Below are 21972 nucleotides of genomic sequence, written 5' to 3' on the forward strand. Positions count from 1 at the left end.
CCAGAAGCCTGGGGAAGGTGGGGGGATGCCTGGTCACCGAGGAGTTCAGGGAGCACGGGCAGCCTTCTCTGAAGGGGAGCCAGGCCACAGTGAGTACAGAAGTGAACAGAAGGTGAGAAAGTAGACATTGGATAAAACCTCCTGAGGCTTCAGAGAAGAGAGAACAGACAGTAGCTGGAGAGGGGAGTGGAGATGGGAAGGACATTTTTAAGGGTGGAAGAGATGTGAGTACGTCTGTAGGCTAAGGGAGTAGGGCTCATGGAAGATAGCAGTCCTGGAAGAGGATGGGTGAAGGGTGATGGCTGCATGGAAGGCAGTTGGAAGAAAGAGGAGGCCCTGGGACCCTTGGGACCTAGGGAGGAAGCAGGAGTGAATATGTAGACCTGTTTGTTCACAGTGGCCTGTTTCCTCATGTGGTTAGAGGCAGGACTTCTAACGGTGATAGTGAGAGTTTACTACTGTTGCTCCCTAATATCTGGGTCCCTCTTTTTTTTTTTTTTTTCAAGATTTTTTTTTTTGAGAGAGGGAGACAGAGAGCAGGGGACAAAGCAGAGGTTGAGAGAGAGAGAGAATCCCAAGCAGACTCTCATGAACATGGAGCCCAACATGGAGCTTGATTCCACGACCCCAAGATCATGACCTGAGCCAGAATCAAGAGTCAGCCGCTTACTGAGCCACAGAGCGCCCCAAATTATCTGTGTGTTAACAGAGTGCTCTTACATGTGTTATTTTAGAAAGTTTAGTAACAAAAGCTTTTTTGTTGTTGTTCACTGTGGAAACTCTACATAATCTACTATCCTCCATGTTTTTTTTAATTTGAAGAAAGTCCTTTTTATTGGGTAGGAAGCCTCTGGCTTATTGGGGAAAGGATTGCAACCTTTCATAGCTCAGATCGGAGCTTGTATATATGCCGGCAGCCTTGTCTCACCCTCTACATTTCTCCTAAAAACCTCGGACCTCCCTGTGCACTTTTCCTGGCCACAGTGCATAGTGCTTCACTCTGACAGAAGTAGGAGAGAGCTGTATGTCTGAAGTGTACAAGGGAGTGGATCCGATGTCACAGCCAGGTTCCCAGGTTCTTCTTCTTTGCCCTCAGATTCCTGCTGGACAGAGTCAGCTGCTTGTCAGAGGAGTTAATAGCCTCACGGTTGGTGCCTCTTCTGCTTAATCAGTTGGTGTTTGCAGAGCCAGTAGCTGTGAAGAGTTTTCTTCCTCACTTGCTCGGCCCCAAAAAAGGTGAATTTTTTTCAAAGGATTATTGGGTATTAAGGAGTTTGGGCATTACTAGTCTTTATTTGAGCAGACTGAGATTACTACCTGGTATAGGTAGAGAATGTCTCTAAAAATAGCTATTGGCCTATGAGGTGATCATTTTGACTAAAACCTGGGTACAAGAGCCCATGAGGTAAATAAGGAGCATCTCCTGGAGAGTCAAATTTACCGTAGAAGGGTAGTATATTGAAAAAGTCCACACACACGTAAGATTAGAATAGGAGATGCACGTGGAGTTTTAAGGTAAGGCATACATCGTCATAGGACTTTTGCATTTGCAGTTAGGCCTGTGCCTTCTGACTTCCCAGGAGCAACCCATTTATTTTGTATTTTCAGTGGAAAGATTGAAAAGCATGGAGATCACTTTCCTACTTGGAGCTTCCGTTTTTTCTGAATGTGAAATGAGGTTATTATTCTAATACCCTGTTAAGTGCTGCAGATGGTAACATACCAGGTTAGAGAATACAGCATTAACTCAGTTCTATAGAATTTTTTGTTAGGTAGAATTCTGTTTCAGAATTTATTAAAAGATCTCAATCCAAGAAAGTAGCATTATAGGTAATTATTTTACAATGTAGAATTTTTTTATATCTTTTGTCATTCTCTGAGGTGTTTTTTGTTGTTGTTGTTGTTTTCCCCAATTGTATAGTTGACACACAGTGTTACATTAGCTTCAGATGTGCAGCATACTGATTGGCCAGTCCCCGAATTTTTCTTTATAGCTCTGACATTTTGTTGCTCAGTAGACCTTAGATGGGGGTGTGCTTCTGAATCACCTGGGGAACTTTTTAAAAATTTGCTATAAGACTGATTCACTGGTCCCCAAATGACGATGATGGGTGTCTCTGATAACCACTGCCATAACTAGCAGGAAGAGATGACCACCCAGCGTCAAGTCCTGTTGTGACATTTAACACCTCCTGGTTTTGCAGATAAAATGCAACAGCAATAATGATCTAATTTAGTTAATGAAATTCCGCATTAAGTGGAAACATATAAAAAGTTACTGATTCCGGAACCTATTAAAATAGAAGCTTTTTTGTTACTGATGAAGTCTGATAGACCATTTCAAAAATATTTCTACAATTAAGATAATTGAGCCTTGAGTGATTTGGGTCAACGACAAAGGTTCCCTTTGGTTTGGGGCCCCTAAGAATTTAGAAGAGTACTTAGAATGTGTGTGCAGTTGAGGGCTCAGTTTATAAATTATCCTTTGTGCTCCCTTCATGGAAATGACAGTGTTCTTTTTTATCTCTAACCACCTGTGATCTGGGGGATAGACAGTGCACGGGGACAGACCCCCTGTCTACTGTCACCGGCCCTGTTCCAGTCACGGGTCATCCCGGTGCTGCTGCAGCTGTTTGAGGTTCACGAGGAACATGTGCGGATGGTGCTCCTGTCCCACCTGGAGGCCTACGTGGAGCACTTCACTCAGGAGCAGCTGAAGAAAGTCATCTTGCCACAGGTTAGAGGCGGGCGCTGCACAGGCCATCTGGAGTGTGGCGAGGAGTGGTGGGTGCAGCAGGCACTAGTCACTTGGGGCCCAAAGGAAGGCGGGGGTTTTGGAGCATGGATATTGTTGCTTCGGAGGCTCTCAGGCAGCGGTTGGGTTTCAAAGCTACTGGGATTCAGAGGGCTCAAGTTCAGCTTGCATTTCCATTCACATAGGCAGATTTGCTGAACTAACATATCTGGTCTTAACCCAGGAAAAACTGTTATTCTGTTTGCTAATTCTTTGGGGAAGAAGAACAGGAGTCCTTTGTGGATGCTTTGTGACATAAACCACAAGTGTCCATAATTATATACCATAAGATAATTCGGTTCTAACCAAGAGGAGCATGAAATCATTCCTACCAGTGGTCCCCCGCCTGTTGATCAGCTGCTCGGGGGCTCCAGGTTTGCGCTGGATTACTGTGGCTGATGGAAAAAATTACCACAACTGGCCTGGCTGAAAACGATAGAAATCTCTTCTCTTCTGGTTCTGGAAATCATGGTGTCAGTGGGACTGTGCTTCCTCTGAAGGCTGTAGGGGAGGGTCCTTCCTTGCCTTTGTTCCCAGCTTTCTGGTAGCTCCCAGCAGTTCTTGACGTTTCTTGGCTTGTAACTGTGTCATGCCGATCTGCCTCTGTTGTCATGTGGCCTTTTTCCTCCATGTCTTCACTTGGCCTTTTTAAAAAGACACAAGTCATTGGATTCAGAGCCCACCTTTACCCAGTGCAATCTCATTTTAAGTTCGCATTCCAGGTGGACATGATTTTTTAGGAGACAGTCTTCTAAAGTACAAGATTTTAAAAGGTTTTGTCAGCCCTGTGATATCTTTCAGGTAATTTGTTTTCCTGAGATTAATTTATTTGCACATTATTCGTAAGGCCTGGTTTCCTGCCAGGTCTTTTGTTTAGGCCCTGGGACTGTAGGCGTATAGAATGTCCCTTGCTTTCAGGGAGCTAAGAGGTAGGAGAGAGACGGGTTTGTTGCTGTTGCTATATAACACCCCCCCCCCTCCCCCCAGTGCCTTAGTGCCTTAAGACAACAGTCATTTTTGTCTCACAATTCTTTGGACTGACTGGGCACAGTTTGGGGATTCTGTGATTCCACGTAACATCAGCTGATGAGCTGTCCCTTGGCACGCTGGAGGGGATGGCTGAAAGGCTGAGCTGGGCCAGGCTCCACTCTCCATGTAGTCTCAGGATATGTCAGGGCCTCTGTTCCCCTTTGTCCCATCTCTAACAGGGTGGTGGACATCTTGCATGGCTGCCCAGGACTACCAGAAGCACTAGAGTGGCCTTCCTAAGGCACAGGTTAAGAATAGATGGTGTCACCTCCATTACATTCTCTTGGTTTGAGGGAGTCGTAAAGTCAGCCCAGGTTAAGTGTTGGTTTACACAAGTGCATGGATATTGGGAGACCCGGGGCGGGGGGGCTGGCTTTAGGGCCAAGCAAACCCAACGTAGCACTTTGTAAACACATCTGCAGCAGTAATGTAAACACATCTGCAGCAGTAATGTTATTCTGATGTTGTGTGTCTAAAGGGGTAGAAGAGGGACAGAGCACTCCCCCCACAATCGAGTTCTCATAGGTCTCAGAATTGGCACTGAGCCGAGCTCAAAGAATGACTCGTTGTCAGCATGTGAAAGACTATGAAGCCTCTCCTCTGTAGGGGAATAACTTGGCCAATTTTTTAAAAAGATTTTATTTATTTTAGAGAGAGCACGTGAGCAGGAAGGGGCAGGGAGAGAGAATCTGAAGCAGACTCCGTACTGAGTGTGGTACCTGATGCGGGTCTCAATCCCACAACTGTGAGGCCATGCCCTGAGCCAAAACCAGTCAACCGACTGTGCCACCCAGGCACAGACCAAAACTTCTGAGACCTGCATGTGGCTGTCTTAGTTGAGTTTCTTTAGGTTGCAAGGAACTGAAACCCACTTAAGTGAAAGCAAAACAAGAGGCTTTAATAAAAAGATGTCAGGACCACCTTACATGGAAATCAAGTGCAGATGGGACTCAGCCATATGGTCTTCGTTTCTTTCCTTTCTCTTTTTATCTGTCCCACTTTTGACTTAACACAGACCAATTTCATTGATGGGCATGTACACATGGCCAAACATGGTTGTCCCCGTAGCTTTCAAGTTCATTGTTCTCATTTTAGCAAGCCATATTGGTGTCTTTACCTTCCAGTTATTGCTGGAAAGAGATCTCAGTTGGCTCAGTTTGGGCCAGATGTTATGTGCATCAGATATTAAGAGAGCTTTCCAAGACCTGTCCTTTTGCGTGTGTAAAGCTGGGAACATAAGCATGAGAGCCTGGATGAGTGATTCTGAGTGTGCTCAGTGGAACACTGCCAGCTCGAGAACTGTGTTTATGGTCCTGAAATGATATGAATACAGATAAGGAGAGTGAACATTTAAAACATTTTTCAACTGGGATATAATTTACATATAACGTTAGTTTTAAGTGTACCACATGATTTAGTATTTGTATATATTTGTAAACTGATCACCCCAGTAAGACTTGTTGATATCTGTCACCATACATAGTTTATAAAATTCTTTTTTTTAATAACTTTTAAGACTTACATTCTTTGCAACTTTATGCAGTAAAGTAATATTAGTGATAGTCACCATGCTGTATATTACATCCCCATGACTTTTTTTAAGATTTTTATTTATTTATTTGAAAGAGCACAAGCGAGGGGAGGAATAGAGGTAGAGGGCTCCCCACTGAGCAAGGAGACTGACATGGGGCTCGATCCCAGTGCCCTGATGAGATCATGACTTGAGTGGAAGGCAGATGCTTAACCAACTGAGCCACCCAGGTGCCCCTGACTTTTTTTTTTTTTTCTTTTAAGATATATTTACTTGAGAGAGAGAGTGCAAGCACACAGGAGGAGTAGAAGGAGAGGAAAATTATAGTAACTCTGTGCTGAGCGAGGAGCCCAGCACAGGGCTCGATCTTGTAGCCTGAGCCAAAACCAAGACATTTAACTGACAGTGCCACCCAGAGACCCCTGACTTATTTACTTTATAACTGGAAATTTGTACCTTTTGACCTCTTCACCCATTCTGCCCTCTCCTCACCATCCTCTTTCCCACCTCTGGCACCACCAGTCTGTTGTATGAGCTTTTGTTCCTTATTTTTTCTATTATTATTATTATTATTATTATTATTTTAAATTTTTAATTTTGGGGGGCGCCTCGATGGCTCAGATGATTAAGCATCTGCCTTCGGCTCAGGTCCTGATCTCAGGGTCTGGGATTGAGCCTTGTGTCAGGCTCCCTGCTCACAAGGAGTTTGCTTCTCCCTCTCCCTCTACCCTCTCCCCCACACAAACCCGGCCATACCCCCTGCTCATGTTCTTTCTCTCTCTCAGTCTCTCTCTCTCTCTCTCTCTCTCTCTCTGTCTCTCAAATGAATACATAAAATCTTTAATAAAAAAATATTTTAAAATTTTTATTAAGTCATCTCCACACCCAACGTAGGGCTTGAACCCATAACCCCAAGATCAAGTCACATGCTCCACTGATTGAACCATCCAGGCACCCCTGTTTTGTTTTTTTGATTCCACCTATAAGTGAGATCATATGGTATTTGTCTTTCTGTCACTTATTTCACTTAGCATAATGCTCTCAAAGTCTCTCCATGTTGTCACAAATGGCAAGATTTTGTTTTTTATATGGCTGAATTATATTCCTCTGTGAGTATATGTGTGTGTATAAATTCACATTTTCTTTATTCATTCATCCATTGATGGACACTTAGGTTTCCGTATCTTGGATGTTATAAATAATCCTGCAGTAAATGGGAGGGGGTTGTTAAATGTAAATTAAATGTAAGTTAGTGTTTTTGTTTTCTATGGATAAATTCCCGGAATTGGAATTGCTGGATCTTACAGTAGTTCTCTTCTGTTCTGTTCTCCTTTTTGAGGAACCTCCATATTGTTTCCAAGTGGCTGCACTGATTTCCATTCCCACCAGTAGTGCACTAGGGTTCCCTCCTCACATCCTCGCCAGCCCTTGTTACCTCTGGTCTTTTTAATAAAAGTCATTCTAATAGGTATGAGATGATGGCTCATTTGTCCTGATATGTCACTATTACAGTGTATCATTGACTGTACTCCTCATTCTGTGCCTATTTCTCCTGTGATTTACTCATATGTTGTAACTGGAAGCCTGTACCTCTCACCCGACATCGTGCCCAGCCTTTTTCTCCCTCCTCTCTGGCAACCATCAGTTCTCTGTATTTATAGGTGTGATTCTGCTTTTTGTTTCATTTGTGTGTGTGTTTTGTTTTTTAGATTCCATTCATGAGTGGAATCGTATGGTATTTGTCTTTCTGAGTCTGACTTGTTTCACTTAGCATATCCCCTCTAGGTCCATCCATATTGTCTCAGGTGGCACGATTTCATCTTTTGTCACGGCTGAGTAGTATTCCACTGTGTATATATCCAACGTGTTTCTTACCATTTGTCTATTGATGGACATGTAGGTTGTTTCCATGTCTTGGCTATTGTAAATAATGTTGCAGTAAACATGCAGTAAGCCATGTAGTGAACATGTGCCTGTATCTTTTTTTTTTTTTTTTTTAAGATTTTATTTATTTATTAGAGACAGAGAGAGAGAGAGAGACAGGCAGAGGGAGAAGCAGGCTCCATGCAGGGAGCCTGACGTGAGACTCGATCCCAGGTCTCGGGGATCGTGCCCTGGGCTGAAGGTGGCACTAAACCACTAAGCCACTGGGGCTGCCCATGTATCTTTTCAAATTAGTGTTTTCATTTTCTTTGGGTAAATATTCAGTAGTGGAATTTTTAGATCATATGGTATTTCTATTTTTAATTTTTTGAGGAACCTCTATACTGTTTGCCACAGTGGCTGTACCAATTTGCATTCCCACCAACAATGTATTAGGGTTCCTTTCTTTCCATATCCATACCAACACTTGTTATTTTTTGTTTCTTTGATTTTAGCCATTCTGACAGGTATAAGATGATAACTCATTGTGTGGTTTTGATTTGCATTGTATGGCTTTATTTCTGGGTTCTTGATTCTGTTACACTGATGTATGTGTCTGATTTTAAGCAAATACCATATTGTTTTGATTCTACAGCGTTGTGTAATATGCTTTGAAGTCATGGAGTGTGATACCTCCAGCTTTTTTCTTCTTACGTTTGCTTTGGAAAAAAAAAAAAAAAAGATTTGGCTATTGGAGGTCTTTTGTGGTTCCATAGAAATCTTAGAATTATTTGTTCTAGTTCTATAAAAAATGCCATTGGTATTTTGATAGGGATTGCATTGAATCTGTAGATTGGGTAGAATGGGCATTTTAACAGTATTAATTCTTCTAATCCATGAGCACAAGAAAATTTCTATGTATTTGTGTCTGCAGCTTCTTTTATTAAATACTGACGTTTTTCAGGATATAGGTATTTTACCTCCTTAAATTAATTCCTAATTATTTTATTCTTTTTGATGCAGTTGTAACTGGGATTGTTTTCTTAACTTCTCTTTCTGGTAGTTTGTTATTAGTGTATGAAATGCAACAAATTTTTGCATATTAATTTTGTATCCTGCAACTTTACTGAATTTTTTTTTAGATTTATTTATTTATTTATCCATGAGAGAGAGAGAGAGGCAGAGACACAGGGAGAGGGAGAAGCAGGCTCCATGCCGGGAGCCCGATGCGGGACTTGATCCTGGGACTCCAGGATGGCGCCCTGGGCCAAAGGCAGGCGCTAAACCGCTGAGCCACCCAGGGACCCCCTGAATTTTTTTTATTACAGATTTTTTTTTTTAGTAGAGTCTTTTAGAGTTTGACTACATATATGTTTTCTGACTAGTCATATACATATATACGTCATCTGAAAATCGTGACATAAAACTGAAAAAAAAAAGTAAAACCTTCTTTGTGATTTGTATGCCTTTGATTTATTTTCTTATATAATGGCCATGACTAGGGGGATCTTTCTATTCCTCATCTTAGAAGAAAAGCTTCAACTTTTCAGTGTTGAGTATATTGTTAGCTGTGGGCTTGTCATAGATGGCGTTTATTATGTGGAAATACATTCCCTCTATAGCCACTTTGTTGAGAGTTTTTATCATAAATGGATGTTGGCTTTTGTCAAGTGGTTTTTCTGCATCTACTTAGGTGATTTTATGATTATTAACCTTCATTTTGTTAATGTGGTATATTACATTGATTTGCAAAAGTTGAAACATCCCTATGTCCCTAGAATAAATCTTACTGGATCATAGTGTATGATCTCTTTAATGTATTGTTGAATGTGGTTTGCTGGTATTTTTTGAGGAATTTTGCATCTGTGTTTATCAGGGATATTGGTGTGCAATTTTATTTTTTTTTATAGAGCCTTTGGTTTTGATATCAAGGTAATGCTAACCTTATAAAATTGAGTTCTCTCCTCTTCAATTTTTGGAACAGTTGAAGATTGGTATTATTTCTTTAAATGTTTGGTATAAATTCTTTTTTATTTATTCATTCACGAGAGACAGAGGGACAAAGACATAAGGCAGAGGGACAAGTAGACTCCCTGCGGGGAGCCTGATGTGCGACTCAGTCTCAGGACCCTGGAATCACAACAGGAGCCAAAGGCAGACACTCAACCCTGAGCCACCCAGGTGCCCTGAATGTTTGGTATAATTCACTAGTGAAACCATCTGGTCCTGGACTTTTGTTTGTTGGGAGTTTATGGATTATTCAGTCTCCTTCCTAGGGATCAGCCTATTCAGATTTTCTGTTCCTTTATGATTCAGTTTTAAGAAGTTGTATATTTCTAGGAATGTATCCATTTCTTCTAGTTTATCTAATTTGTTGGCATATAATCACTCATAGTAGTCTCTTATGATGCTTTGTATTTCTGTGGTATCAGTTGTAACACCTCTTTTGTTTCTGATTATATTTGTGTCCTCCCTTTTTTTTTTTTTTGATGTGTCTAGCTAAAGCTTTCAGTTTTATCTTTTCAAAGAACCAGCTCTTAGTTTTTTTTGTTGTTGTTGTCTTTTTAGTTTCTGTTTCATTTATTTTTTTTTCATTTATTCTTTTTCTAGCTCTTTGAGGTATAAAGTTAATGTTTGAGATTTTTGTTGTTTCTTAAGGTAGGCTTTTATCACAGTGAATTCCCCTCTTAGAACTGCTTTTGCTGCATCCCATAAATTTTGTTATGTTGTTTTTCCATTTTCATTTATCTCATAAGGTTTATTTTTTGTTTCTCTCCTTTGATTTCTTCTTTGACCCATGGGTTGTTCAGTAGCAGGTTTAATCTCTTATGTATTTGTGAATTTCCCAGTTTTCTTCTTGTGATTGATTTCTAGTTCATACCATTGTGGTTAGAAAAGATGCCTGATGTGGTTTCAGTTTTCTTAAATTTATTGAGACTTGTGTGGAAAATGTCCCATGTGCACTTGAAAAGATTATGTATTCTGCTGTTTTGGATGGAGTGTTCTGTATATATCTGTTATGTTCATTTGGTTTAATGTGTCATTCAAAACCACTGTTTAAAAAAACAAAACAAAACACTTTCCTTCTTGATTTTATGTCTGATTTATCTTTTGATGTAGGTGGGGTGTTCAAGTCACCTATAATTATTATTACTATTTTTCTGTTAATATTTGCTCTGTGTATTCAGGTGCTTCTATGGTGTGTGTATAGCTGTTTACTATTGTTCTATCGTTTTGTTGGATTTCTTTTCTATCCTCTTGTTGGATTGATCCCTTTATCATTATGTGGTGCGCTTCTTTGTTTCCTGCTGCAGCTTTGTTTTAAAATCTATTTTGTCTGATAAAAAATATTGCTACCTCAGCTTTTTTTTACTTCCACTTGTTTGGAATATCTTTTTTAATTCCTTCACTTTCAGTTTGTATGTATCTCTAGATTTGAGTGAGTCTCTTGTAGGCAGTATATTGATGGGTCTTGTTTTTTTTATCTGTGCAGTCAACTTGCATCTTTTGATTGGAAATTTAGTTCATTCATGTTTAAAGTAATTATTGATAGGTATGTACTCACTGCCATTTTAAACATGTTTTCTGGTTGTTTCTGTAGTTCTTCTGTGTTCCTTTCTTCTCTTGCTCTCTTCTGTTGTGGTTTGATGGTTTTCTTAGTGTTGTGCTTGGATTCCTTTCTCTTTTACATTTTGTGTATCTATTACAGGTGTTTGATTTGTGGTTAGCACTAAGTTCATATATAAAATCTTGTGTGTATAGCAGTCTATTTTAAGTTGATGGTCTTTCCAGTGCTTTCTTTAGACTGTGTTTGAACTTAATTTTTACTACCCCCCCCAACCTTTTATGTACATGAGGTCATGTTTTATATCTTTTTTTGTGTATTCTTTGATTTTTGTAGATTATAGTTGATTTTACTTCTTTTGTGTTTTAACCTCCATATTGCTCTAAAAGTGGTTATCTGCCTTTTACTATATGTTTGTTTTGCCTGTGAAATTTTTTCCTTTCATAATTTTCTTACTATGGATTATGTCATTTTCTTTCCACTCAAAGAATTCCTTTAACATTTCTTGTATGGTTGGTTTAGTAGTGATGTACTCCTTGAACTTTTGTCTGGGAAACTGTCTCTCCTATTCTGAAAAATAACCTTGCTGGGTAGAGCATTCTTGGTTGCAGGTTTTTTCCTTTCAGTATTTTGAGTATCCTGCCACTCCCCCTGGCCTGCAGAATTTCTCCTGAGAAATCAGCTCATAGTGTTATGGGATTTTATTTGTCTGCAACTGTTTACTTTTTTTTTGCTGCTTTTAAAATTCTCTCTTGATGATCATTTTCATTTCAGTTATATTGTGTCATGGCATGGGCCTTCTTAGGTTAATCTGGTTAGGGGCCCTCCTTGCTTCTTGGGCTTGGATGTCTGTTTCCTTTCCCAGATTAGGGATGTCTTCAGCAATTATTTCTTCAGATGAGTTTTGTTTTCTTTTCTCCCCTTCTTCTGGGATTCCTGTAAGTACTGTTATTATGCTTGATGTCACTGAATTCCTTTAACCTATCCTCATGTTTATTATTTTCCTTTTTGCCGTTCAGTTTGAGTGCATTCCATTACCATTTTCCAATTGCTGATTCGCCAATATCAATCTTCTATCTACTAATCAACTGATATTTCCTTAGTGTATTTTTTGTTATTGAATTTTTTAATATTTTGTTTGTTGAAATGATTTTTGTTTTGTTGAAATGCTGATTTCACCCACTCTTTTCTCAAGTCTATTGAGTATCTTTATGACCATTACTTCGAATAAGGCATATTGTTTATCTCCATTTCATGTAGCTCTTTTGTTGTGATTTTGTTCTTTCATTTGGGGACATGTTCCTTTGTCTCTTCGAATAAGGCATATTGTTTATCTCCATTTCATGTAGCTCTTTTGTTGTGATTTTGTTCTTTCATTTGGGGACATGTTCCTTTGTCTCTTCATTTTGTCTCTCAGTTTGTTTCTATGTATTAGGGAAATCAGCTACATCTTGTGTGGAAGAGGTCCTGTGGTGCCCAAAAGGGTAGTCCTTGACAGGTCATCAGTACCAGGCACTCCAGAGGGGTCTCCTGTATGGGTGATGCATACCCTACTCTTGTGGCTGAGCCTCATTTGCCTTTAGCACAGTCAGCTCTTGTGACCCACTTTGCCTGCTGTGGACACAGCGGACAGTGTTTGCTCCCTGTGCTGTTGAGAGGCCTGAAGCTGCTCTGCGCTCATTGGTAGGTAGGGCCAGTTGTCAGACTAGATGTCTGCAGTTAGCTCCTCTGCCACAGGTATAGGCTCTTGTCACTCTGTCTTTTGACTGAATATTTAGATTCTCCAAAGATTTGGAGAGGCCTCTATAGCCATACCACCCTGAACCCCACCCCATCTCAGCTAATCTGACAGTAAGCAGGGTCAGGCCTAATCAGTAGTTGCTGGGAGGCCTCCTTGGAATACTAGCTGTCGTCAGTATTTAAGAGGCTGTCGTCTCTTAAAGAGCTGAGATCTCCTGAGTGCTCAGCTGCCTCTGATCCTGGGGCACGAGCTGACAGGAATGATGGACAAGTCTAGAACCTTTTATAGCAGTTTCACAGTAATTTTATATTATTTCTAATGTCTTTTTGTTTTTTATTGTATTTTTAATGGTGTTTCAGTCTGTGATTGATTGGGAGGGGAAAATACTGGTCCTTGACCACGGTCAGTTTTGAGAGCTACTGACCTAGAACACCTATGTAAAAAATGAAGTCATCTGAGCAAGCATAGACTGATTGCAGTCCAGTTGGTTGTTTATGGGGACAAAAGACAGGCAACATGGTTGTGTACACTTATGACCTGATTTGCTCCTAGGTGTTACTGGGCTTGCGTGATACCAGCGATTCCATTGTGGCAATTACTCTTCACAGCCTAGCAGTACTGGTGTCTTTACTTGGACCAGAGGTGGTTGTGGGAGGAGAAAGAACCAAGATCTTCAAACGCACTGCCCCAGGTTTTACTAAAACGGTCAACCTTTCCCCAGAAGGTAAGAATGAAAAGTACAGCTTTTTATTTTAATTAGATTTTTAACAAATAACATGGTGGGTTGTCTTCAGTCAAATGATACAGAGAATGGTAAAGAGTAATTTCCCTTTCCCAATTCCTTCTGGGTGTGTAAGGTAACCAGTTTTAATAGTTTAGTGGGACTCTTTTCTTCCCTTTTGTAAAACCCACAAAGACACACAGATGTATGTTTATACACACATGCCCATATGTAGAATTTTTTAAAAAAACAATGAGCAAATACTACGTGCAATTGTACAGCCTAATTTTCACACGTAGTGGCTTATCAGAGACTGGTTTCTAGGTCAGTACATAGTAATGACACCTTTTTTGACAGCTGCCTAATATTTCACTGAATACGATTCAGTGATTTCCCTCTTAATGGATATTGCTTTCATTTCTGGATTTTTAACCACTACATTGATGCAGCAGATGTCTTTGTACCTGTATCTTTATGTAGTTTGGCTTTTATTGCTAAAAGATAAAGTCCCAGAAGTAGACCTACTGAGTCAAATGATGTATATTTAAAATTTTAGTAGATACTGTCAGCTTCTAAAAGGGCTGTAGCACCTTATAACACTAGATATTCAAATTTTTCTGGCATTGATGGCCTTTTAAGTAAAGAGCTGTTGGTTTTTAGTTACTTCAAGAAATCCTTATTTCTGGGCTATTTCCCATTGGATGTTACATGGGACAGAGCATTACTTTCTGGTCTTTGTAGGCAGTAAAAGTCAAGAATTTTATATCAGCATTATTGCTTCTTTGGTCCTGGGTATAACCTAGAATCAGATGGTGACCTTGTGAGGAAACGCAGATCTCTGATTCAGTTGTCGTGGATAGTGTATTTGATATTATCCAAATAGTTACAGTAGAAAAGATCAGATTTTCCCCTAATTTTGATGCCAGGAGAATCTTTAAAGCAACACTGGCTTTCTGAAGTTTTGATGGGTCCATGTCTTCATGGTGCCAATGAAGTCTGTGTCCAGATTTGCAGAAGGTCATGAAGAAGCTGCTCCCTCCTCTCCTGCCAGGATATGTTCACACTGCATTGAGTGAATGAAGGCCGTGTGTTACCAGTTTTTCTCTTAGCAGAGTACAACAAACAGCAAATGAGAGATTTATTTATATTTCCTAACACAGGAACATTGAGGGGGGATGGTGGTGGTGGTATGTGCTATTTTGAGATAAGACTGTGGGAGTCCATCTCAGGGCAGCTTTGTATGTTGAATTAGCAAGAGTCCCCATTCTTCATAACTGTTTTATTTATTAGATGCAGTTTCCTAGTTCTGGACATTTTATATACTATTGACGTGTAATCTTAGAAACCAAAAAGGCACCAAAAGCAGGAGTAACAAATGAATTTTTATTAAAATAGATGTTCCTGGAGACTTTACAAAACAGATCAAGGTCTGATCCCACTGACTTCCCAAAGTAGTTAAACTCTTCATCCAAGATGGCTGTCGACCCCTGGTTGCAGCCTGCATTTCAAGTTCATGGCTAGAGTGGTCCTTCTTCTGAAGGATGAGAGAGAATGCTGGGGAGGGGGCATGGATACAGGAGGCTACCCTTAGACTTTTTCCTCCTTCTGTTCTTCTGCAGTTTCACTATATGGTCAGACTTCATATGGGATAATATTGAGGTTTATGAAAAGGGTAGTATCTTACTTACATTAGGGAAGTCAGTCTGGATGGAGGAGAGTTGGAGGAGACCCTGGGAGGCCCTCAGCAGGGAGGGTGGTGACAGAAGCAGGCAAGAGGCTACAGGGCTTGCAGAGGTCAGGCAGGGCCTCCCTGTGATGACCTACCTAGGCATAGGAAGTATTAAGCCAAAAATTTTGCTGGAATCCTTTGACCAAAGCCCACTGTTGAGTATGAATTTTCTGGCAAACTGTTAAAGACCATTTTTTTTTTGGAAACATTTTTTTCCCCCAGCTGGGAGTTAAATGTTTGTAACATAAAATTTACCATTTTAACCATTTTTACTGTACAGTTTGTGGCATTAAGTACATTCACATTGGTGTGCTTGTATTCTTAGACTTTTTTTTTTTTTTAAGTAGAATCAATTATTTTAAATTGACAAAATGTTCAGTGGCTGTTAACTTTTTTAATTAGGTATTCTAAAGGTTATATCTAATCCAACTGCTCACCCAATGCTTGAACTGTTTCAAGTCCCTTACCATCATGTAGACCTCAGCCTGCCCTGAAACACCTTGAGGACACAGGCAGGCCATTCTGTAATGAGTGTGTTTCTTCAGATATTTAAAGATTCTCTCTGCAACTTATCCTTTATCTGTGTTAAATATACCCATTTCCCCTGTTACTCACTTACCCTGACAGAGCAAGAAGCTATTTACTATCCTTTTTATTTTTGGGAGTTTTTATTTATCTTCAGATTCTCCCCCGCACGTCTTCTGTAGCCAGCAGAGTCAGACGGCGCCAATCTTGGAGAACCCCTCCTCTGGCATGTTCCCTAAATGTTTCTTTTCTGGCAGCATGCCCATCAGCAAGAAGCAGATACAGCGAGATTGCTACAATACTCTTTTACAGACAGGTAGAAATATTCAATTTATATAGTTTTTCCACTGTTACATGAATGTTATTCCTGAGTACAGAGTTATAAATTTTAAAAATTAAGGGCAGTTTGGGAATAACGAGGCTGATTTCTGTATAACTGTAGTCAGCTGGGGTGTCATCTGCTTTTCCTGGACTACAGGTTATATACCTACCATTTCTTCATAACTGGTGAGGAGAGCTAGCTGACATTATTTTGGTACTTCTGGTGCTTTAGTGCAACATTTTCCAAACTATATCAGAGGATGCTAATTCTGTTAGATGGCAGTAGGTATGCCATGAAAAAGAGAGTTGTGTGGTTAAGTAAGTTTGGGGAGATGTTAGTAGCAGAGTCCTGACACACTTATTGTGCAAGATTCCAGGACCTTGACTACATTTAAGGATATCTGATTAAAATGAGGGTATGTTAGGGTTGCCTGGGTGGCTCAGTTGGTTAAGCATCTTACTCTTGATTTCAGCTCAGGTCATGATCTCAGGGTCTTGAGATCAAGCCCCTCTGTGCTGGGCATGGAGCCTGCTTAAGATTCTCTCTTTCTCTCTTCTGCCACCCCCCCCCCCTTCTAAAAAAAATAAAAGAGATACTATGTTGGTTTAAGGCAAACTTATTTGAGCACACAACACTTTTTGGGGTTAACACTGCCTGGCTTAGAACATTTCTATATTTGTTTATAGATAATACACCAATAAACAATACGCTTGAATATTTAGTGAAGAATTGTATGCTCTAGTTAAAGTATCTGAATAACCTACCTCACATATTTGTTACATTCTGCCGGGATATCTCTTTTGCAGGTACAATTTAGTAACCTGGATATTTTTATGAAATTAAAGCCATACATTTTTTTAAAGTGTTAACCTTTTCCTAAATATATTACTTGCTCTTAACACTTTATGAACATAACTTCTGTACATATCCCCACAGGTGATAAATTTCCTCAACCTATTAAGTTTCCCATGAATGGAGTCTCAGATGTGAAAAATAACTCTGGAGATGGTGAGAACTTCCCACCAGATTCTAAAAAGTCTGAGGAGTGGCCTGATTGGAGTGAGCCTGAGGAGCCTGAAAACAAAACTGTCAGCATCCAGAGCTGTCCCACAGAAGCCTACAAGACCTCCACATCCCCGCTCACTAACTTGAACATGGAGGAGGCGGTGGCTTGGGACGACTATGAACCCAGCAGCACAGATACTGAAATAAGTGCGAGAGATGGAGTCCCAGCTGTTAGACCGGGCACCTCAGGGGAGCAGGAGGCCATTCCTACTTTGCTTTCACTCACTGAAGAGTCCAGGCCTTTAAAATCAAGTCCACCCCAAAAGACTAATCATGCACAAAGCAGGGACAACCCAGACCAAACCAAGCCACCGAACATGTCATCACAAGAAAGGCGCCTTAAGGCTCCATCAGAACTTGGTTTAGGAGAGGAATTTACCATCCAAGTAAAAAAGAAGCCAGTACAAGATCCAGAGTTGGACTGGTTTGCTGATATGATTCCAGAAATTAAACCTTCAGCTGCTATTCTTATTTTGCCTGAACTGAGGACAGAAATGATGGTTTCCAACAAGGATGACGTCTCAACAGTGATGCAGTTCTCCTCAAAATTTGCTGCAGCAGAGATTACTGAGGTGAGGATTAGTAAATCGTGCTAATTTAAGGGGTATGTACCAGTTGCACTGTCTCATTTATAACAGACATACTGTTTTCTCAGTGAGGGAAGAGACTGATGTACACAGTTGCTTACAGTGACGGGTGAAGCACAAATGAATGCAATGAGTTCCTATAAATGATATCTTTCCTTCCCCAGAAAAAAGCAATGCTTAGACTAAGTGTTTAATGGGCCACTGGTTACTCTTAGAACCCACTGATTAAAAGGGGTTAAACCCAAGAATAGGGTGTCATCAAATCAATTTAATTGTACATATATGGCCCTTGGGAAATTAACTTCAAGTGCTGTGGTTTTGTAACTCTGGAACCAAAGTAATCCTACTTTGCAGCTTCCTGTTAGAGTAAGTTATTTTACTTAGCGTGGGGCTCTCTTCTGGCAAGTGTTAGGTCCCTTTACATCCAGAAATGATTTGTCTCAGCAGCCTGCCCTTGATTTGCTCTCTCTTGCTGCAGGGAGAGTCTGAAGGCTGGGGAGATGAAGGGGAGCTGAACTGGGAAGATAATAACTGGTGACAACGGGTATAACTTTAGGGAAAAGGATTTCTTTAAAAAAAAAAAAAATCAAACTAATACCTCAAAAGCGGGCTCTGCAGACAAGAAAACCCAAAAGCATCCATTTCTCCCATCTGTGCCAACCGAAGTGTGAGTGGTCGAGTGCTGGCTAGCGCCCCGGCGGTGAAGAGTCTCCGCGCTGGCTTCTTGGAGGAGGAGCCCGTGTGCGTCTGACTAAGGCCAGTTTCTGTGAAGAGCAAGTAGCTGTGGAAAGGTTGAATTTACTGCTTTTTTCCAGGACAATTCCAGAAGAAAATAAATACAAAAATTCAAGCTGATTAGCTTAATTTTGTGCCATTTCTTTAACAGAAGAGTAAGCTTTATTATGAAATACAACTTACTGAAAAAGTTTTAGCTGTAAAGTATATAAATGATTTTAAATCGCTAAGGTTTCCTTAGGCAGCTTATTTATTTGTTTACAGTTGTACTATCTGTTGGCCCTGTGGGTACCTGGGCAGTCCTTGACTGCTCCACATGTATTACACTGTACCAAAGTTCTTCTTGAGAAATATCACCCCCCGCACCTGTTCTCTAAATGTCCAATAAAGACTATTTTCACTAGATTCAACTTTACAAAAGTTGTTTTATATGTGTTAGAAAATGCATACTTACATCAATATATTCATTTACAAAATAGAGTGTAGGATGATAAAAATCATACCCAGTTCTATCTATGAGTAACATGGTCCAATCCATTTAAGGGCCACCCTAGAGTACACGTCGTTTTAGCTCATCGATCCTTTCTTGGAGGATCTCCATTTTCATTAGAAACCATTCTGGAGCAGGAGACTTCTGGAGTAATGACTCAATTGCCTCCAGGGCCCCTGATGCTGCTTGCAATGCTGACCTATACTCTTCTTCCAAGGGGAACTCATGACGGGCTCTTTTTGAATAAGGCTGGCAAATGAGAAAAACATACGATAAGTAGTGCCATGATACCCATTCCCAAGATGATAAAAGAACTTTTGGGAGTTTTATGTGCACATTTTATTTCATCATTGGTTCACAAGGACAGGAGGGAACCTCCAAGCCTGTAATCACCTAGATACTATGCAAAGGCATTTCTCATTTGTCACAGTAATTCGGGGTGCTATTACTGTTAGGGTCCAAGGAAAGTAACAGGAATGCTGCCTCATCCAGTCGTTTCCAATGAGTACTCTTTGGAAATATCTTGTAATCTGTTCTGACAAAAAAAGCCCCAGGTATGCATCCTCTGAATGATTCCAGTTTACTTTTTAATGCTAAGTGCTATGGCCTTTCAGATGCTTAACCCAATTAAAAATTGTCAGGCTTTCTAGCATCAGTGCACTGGGAAGGGTGGCAGGGGGAGATCTGGGCCAACACATCTTTTGTAATCATGGTCTTCCCAATAAGGAAGATCATAATAAATTCTTGAGGGCTTATTTATACCACTGCTATGAAACTTTTAGGCCTGAAATCTATAAAGTTAAATATGTCTTGAAAACAAGTTACTAACATAAACTTAAGTTCTTTTATATAAGAGTTCTAACTAAAACTCACCAGAATATTGTTCCTCTTACGGATCGTTATCCTAAATATACTACTGGTGCTCAAAACAATATCCTTGGTGGTATCAGACTTCTGCCTTATAATAGGAAGATAGGATTTCTGGACACTGTCAGAAATTATTCAGGCTGGTTTGATGAAGGAGGCAAGGGATCAACCTAAACATTCTGGAAGGTGAGTTCATTGGTTTTCTTCTGTGGTTCAGAAACTGCTACATTTGTAGCTTCACCTTCCTAAAAGTTACTAGAAACAACTGAAAGTCATATTGAAAGAGTGTATGAGTTAGTATGATATTTAAAACTTTTTTTTTTTTTTTTGTAGTCCCACCTCTGCTCTGTGTGTTGATAACCTCTCAGGAGGAAGAAATGTAATTTTTAAAAGAGCAGCTACTGTAAAACAGGAGAATTTTATATGTCTAGATCTATTTGATTATATTTTGATAGTATGAGGCCAGGAACCATACTAATTTTTTTTATCAACAAGGGCAGAATTTCTCTTAAAGCTTGACCCATACCAAAAAGCAGTCCGTACCTGTAAAGATGACCACTTTGCTTCTTCTACAGGAACTTTAGCCAAGTGTTTCCAGAAAATGCCTTTTTCCTGTTTCACACGTTCCACTCTGGCAGCTGCAGTTTCCTCTACAAAGCCAGTCTGCCACAGATGATGAAAAATCAAGTGAGTATCAAGCATTCTCTAATAGGTGGCAAATGGTTTAATACTCAGAAAATGAGAGAAGGCCAAGGTGCCTGGGTAGTAGCTCAGTCAGTTAAGTGTCCCAACTCTTGATTTTAGCTCAGGTCATGACCTCAGGGTTGTGAGACTGAGCTCCCACATTGGCTCCGTGCTGGGCATAGAGTCTGCTTAAGATTCTCTCTTCCTCTGCCCTTCCTCCTCAACTAAAAAAAAAGAGAAAAGGCTGTGTGTGCGTGCATGTGTGTGTGTGTAAGCACCTAGTATTAAACTATTCTGGATTAGTCTGTGATCTAGGCAAATTTTGGAAGTTGGACTCATGTAAATGCATCATCTTTGTATAATTTGGATAAAATTACTATACAGCGTTCTTCCCTACAAAAAAGTTGAGTGTTGTTTTTCCAGGGAAAAAAAATGATAGTCTGCAAACCTTCACAGTATAGGGTAAGCAACTGGCAAAAACATGTACACACACAGCTTCTGTGTAACGTATATGTGTATATAAAAACATAACCCAGTTTAATAATGAGTATAGTATAAAAAAATAAGTATAATTCACTTTCTCCCAGTCTTCTAAATTTGTGGTTTAACTATTCTATTAGTGCTAAAGTTAGTCCTTATATCCTAAAACTCCCCACATAAGTTGCAAGGTGTGCACAAACATGGAAGCCAAATGACAGAACAAGTTTGGTTCTAACTATAAAAATAGCTTTAGGGGCACTTGGGTGGCTCAGTCCATTAGGCATCTGCCTTTGGCTCAGGTCATGATCCCAGCCGGGATCCTGGGATGGAGCACATCAGGCTCCCGGCTCAGTGGGGAGTCTGCTTCTCCCCCTGCTTGTGCTCTTTCTCTTGCTCTGTCAAATAAATGAATAAAATCTTAAATTTAAAAAAAAAACAGCTTTAAAAATGTCATTGTTTGGAAAACTAGGTCTTCATCTCTGTATGGAAAAACTATGTATATAAATTGTATTTAAATTCGAGTGGTAAACATGTTGTGCGAGAGGCCTAGTCTGAGCAGGATTGTTTCCGGGCTCTTACTGCCTGAATGAGCAATGCTACCAGAGCCCACGCTGTGTGACTGTTCCACTATTATAACCTGTCACACGGTCCCAGCTGCTTAATGTGTGTCACCTCTGTGCTGAACACTAGGTCACATTTACATGTATGGTTACAATCATACAATTTAAAAAAAAAAATGACAAAATCTGTGGCTGCTATTTTAATCTATAGAAATAAATACCTTCTCCAGAAAGGATATTACTTTGTTCTTAGTGTCTTCAGAACGGAGGCATTGTGGAACTATTTCTTCATGATTTGTTCCCTATTAAAAGATCGATAAACGAGACCAATTTTAATGTATCTCAACAACTTGCAAAGCCAACTACATAAGCTTTAAGGGCTGAAATGCATCAGAAATGCATTTTAAAAAACTGTGTCAGAAGTGACTCAAATGACCATCAGCTCATAGCTCCCTTGGGGAGTCTAGGGACCACGCAGTGTTCTGCTTGAGCACAGGGCTATCGGCTGTGCTTACTTTTTGCCCAGTCATCCTAATGTCTATGGGTCCTCATGCGCCAAGGTGTGACCACACAGCTACTGGCAAGAGAAGAGGAGCATCCCACAGGAGGCTCACCTCCATGGACCCGAGCTCACAGGTCCCTGTGTTCATCCACCTAACTCCTGTATGATTTTGAGGTGAAATG

At 40.2% G+C, this 21972-nt stretch overlaps 2 protein-coding genes across 11 annotated transcripts in view; one reads left to right on the top strand and one right to left on the bottom strand.

Annotated features, from left to right (window-relative positions):
• The window catches only part of SCYL3 (SCY1 like pseudokinase 3), a 44663-nt gene extending 26046 nt beyond the window's left edge, over positions 1–18617 (top strand). For 8 of the 9 annotated variants that reach the window (XM_038542588.1, XM_038542584.1, XM_038542587.1 and 5 more), the window contains 6 exons: positions 1097–1236; positions 2553–2737; positions 13076–13247; positions 15656–15814; positions 16757–17457; positions 17951–18617. In XM_038542588.1, the coding sequence (XP_038398516.1) occupies positions 1097–1236; positions 2553–2737; positions 13076–13247; positions 15656–15814; positions 16757–17457; positions 17951–18010 (1417 nt within the window). In that variant the 3' untranslated portion in view covers positions 18011–18617. The remainder of the gene's footprint in view (positions 1–1096; positions 1237–2552; positions 2738–13075; positions 13248–15655; positions 15815–16756; positions 17458–17950) is intronic. The other variant, XM_038542589.1, reaches the window with a different exon arrangement.
• Positions 14627–21972, bottom strand: part of C7H1orf112 (chromosome 7 C1orf112 homolog) — a 43626-nt gene continuing 36280 nt past the window's right edge. Inside the window, exons 22-26 of one of the 2 annotated variants that reach the window (XR_005362106.1) lie at positions 21510–21590; positions 20108–20227; positions 18711–18946; positions 18071–18253; positions 14627–15068 (exon numbers count right to left, since the gene is read on the bottom strand). Coding sequence is in view for 1 of the 2 variants with exons in the window: in XM_038542574.1 (XP_038398502.1) it covers positions 18758–18946; positions 20108–20227; positions 21510–21590 (390 nt within the window). In the remaining variant the exon portion in view is untranslated. Of the gene's footprint in view, positions 15069–15252; positions 18947–20107; positions 20228–21509; positions 21591–21972 lie in introns of those variants that run through there. The other variant, XM_038542574.1, reaches the window with a different exon arrangement.

This window comes from Canis lupus, chromosome 7 (genome assembly GCF_011100685.1).
Source record: "Canis lupus familiaris isolate Mischka breed German Shepherd chromosome 7, alternate assembly UU_Cfam_GSD_1.0, whole genome shotgun sequence".
Lineage (NCBI taxonomy): Eukaryota > Metazoa > Chordata > Mammalia > Carnivora > Canidae > Canis > Canis lupus.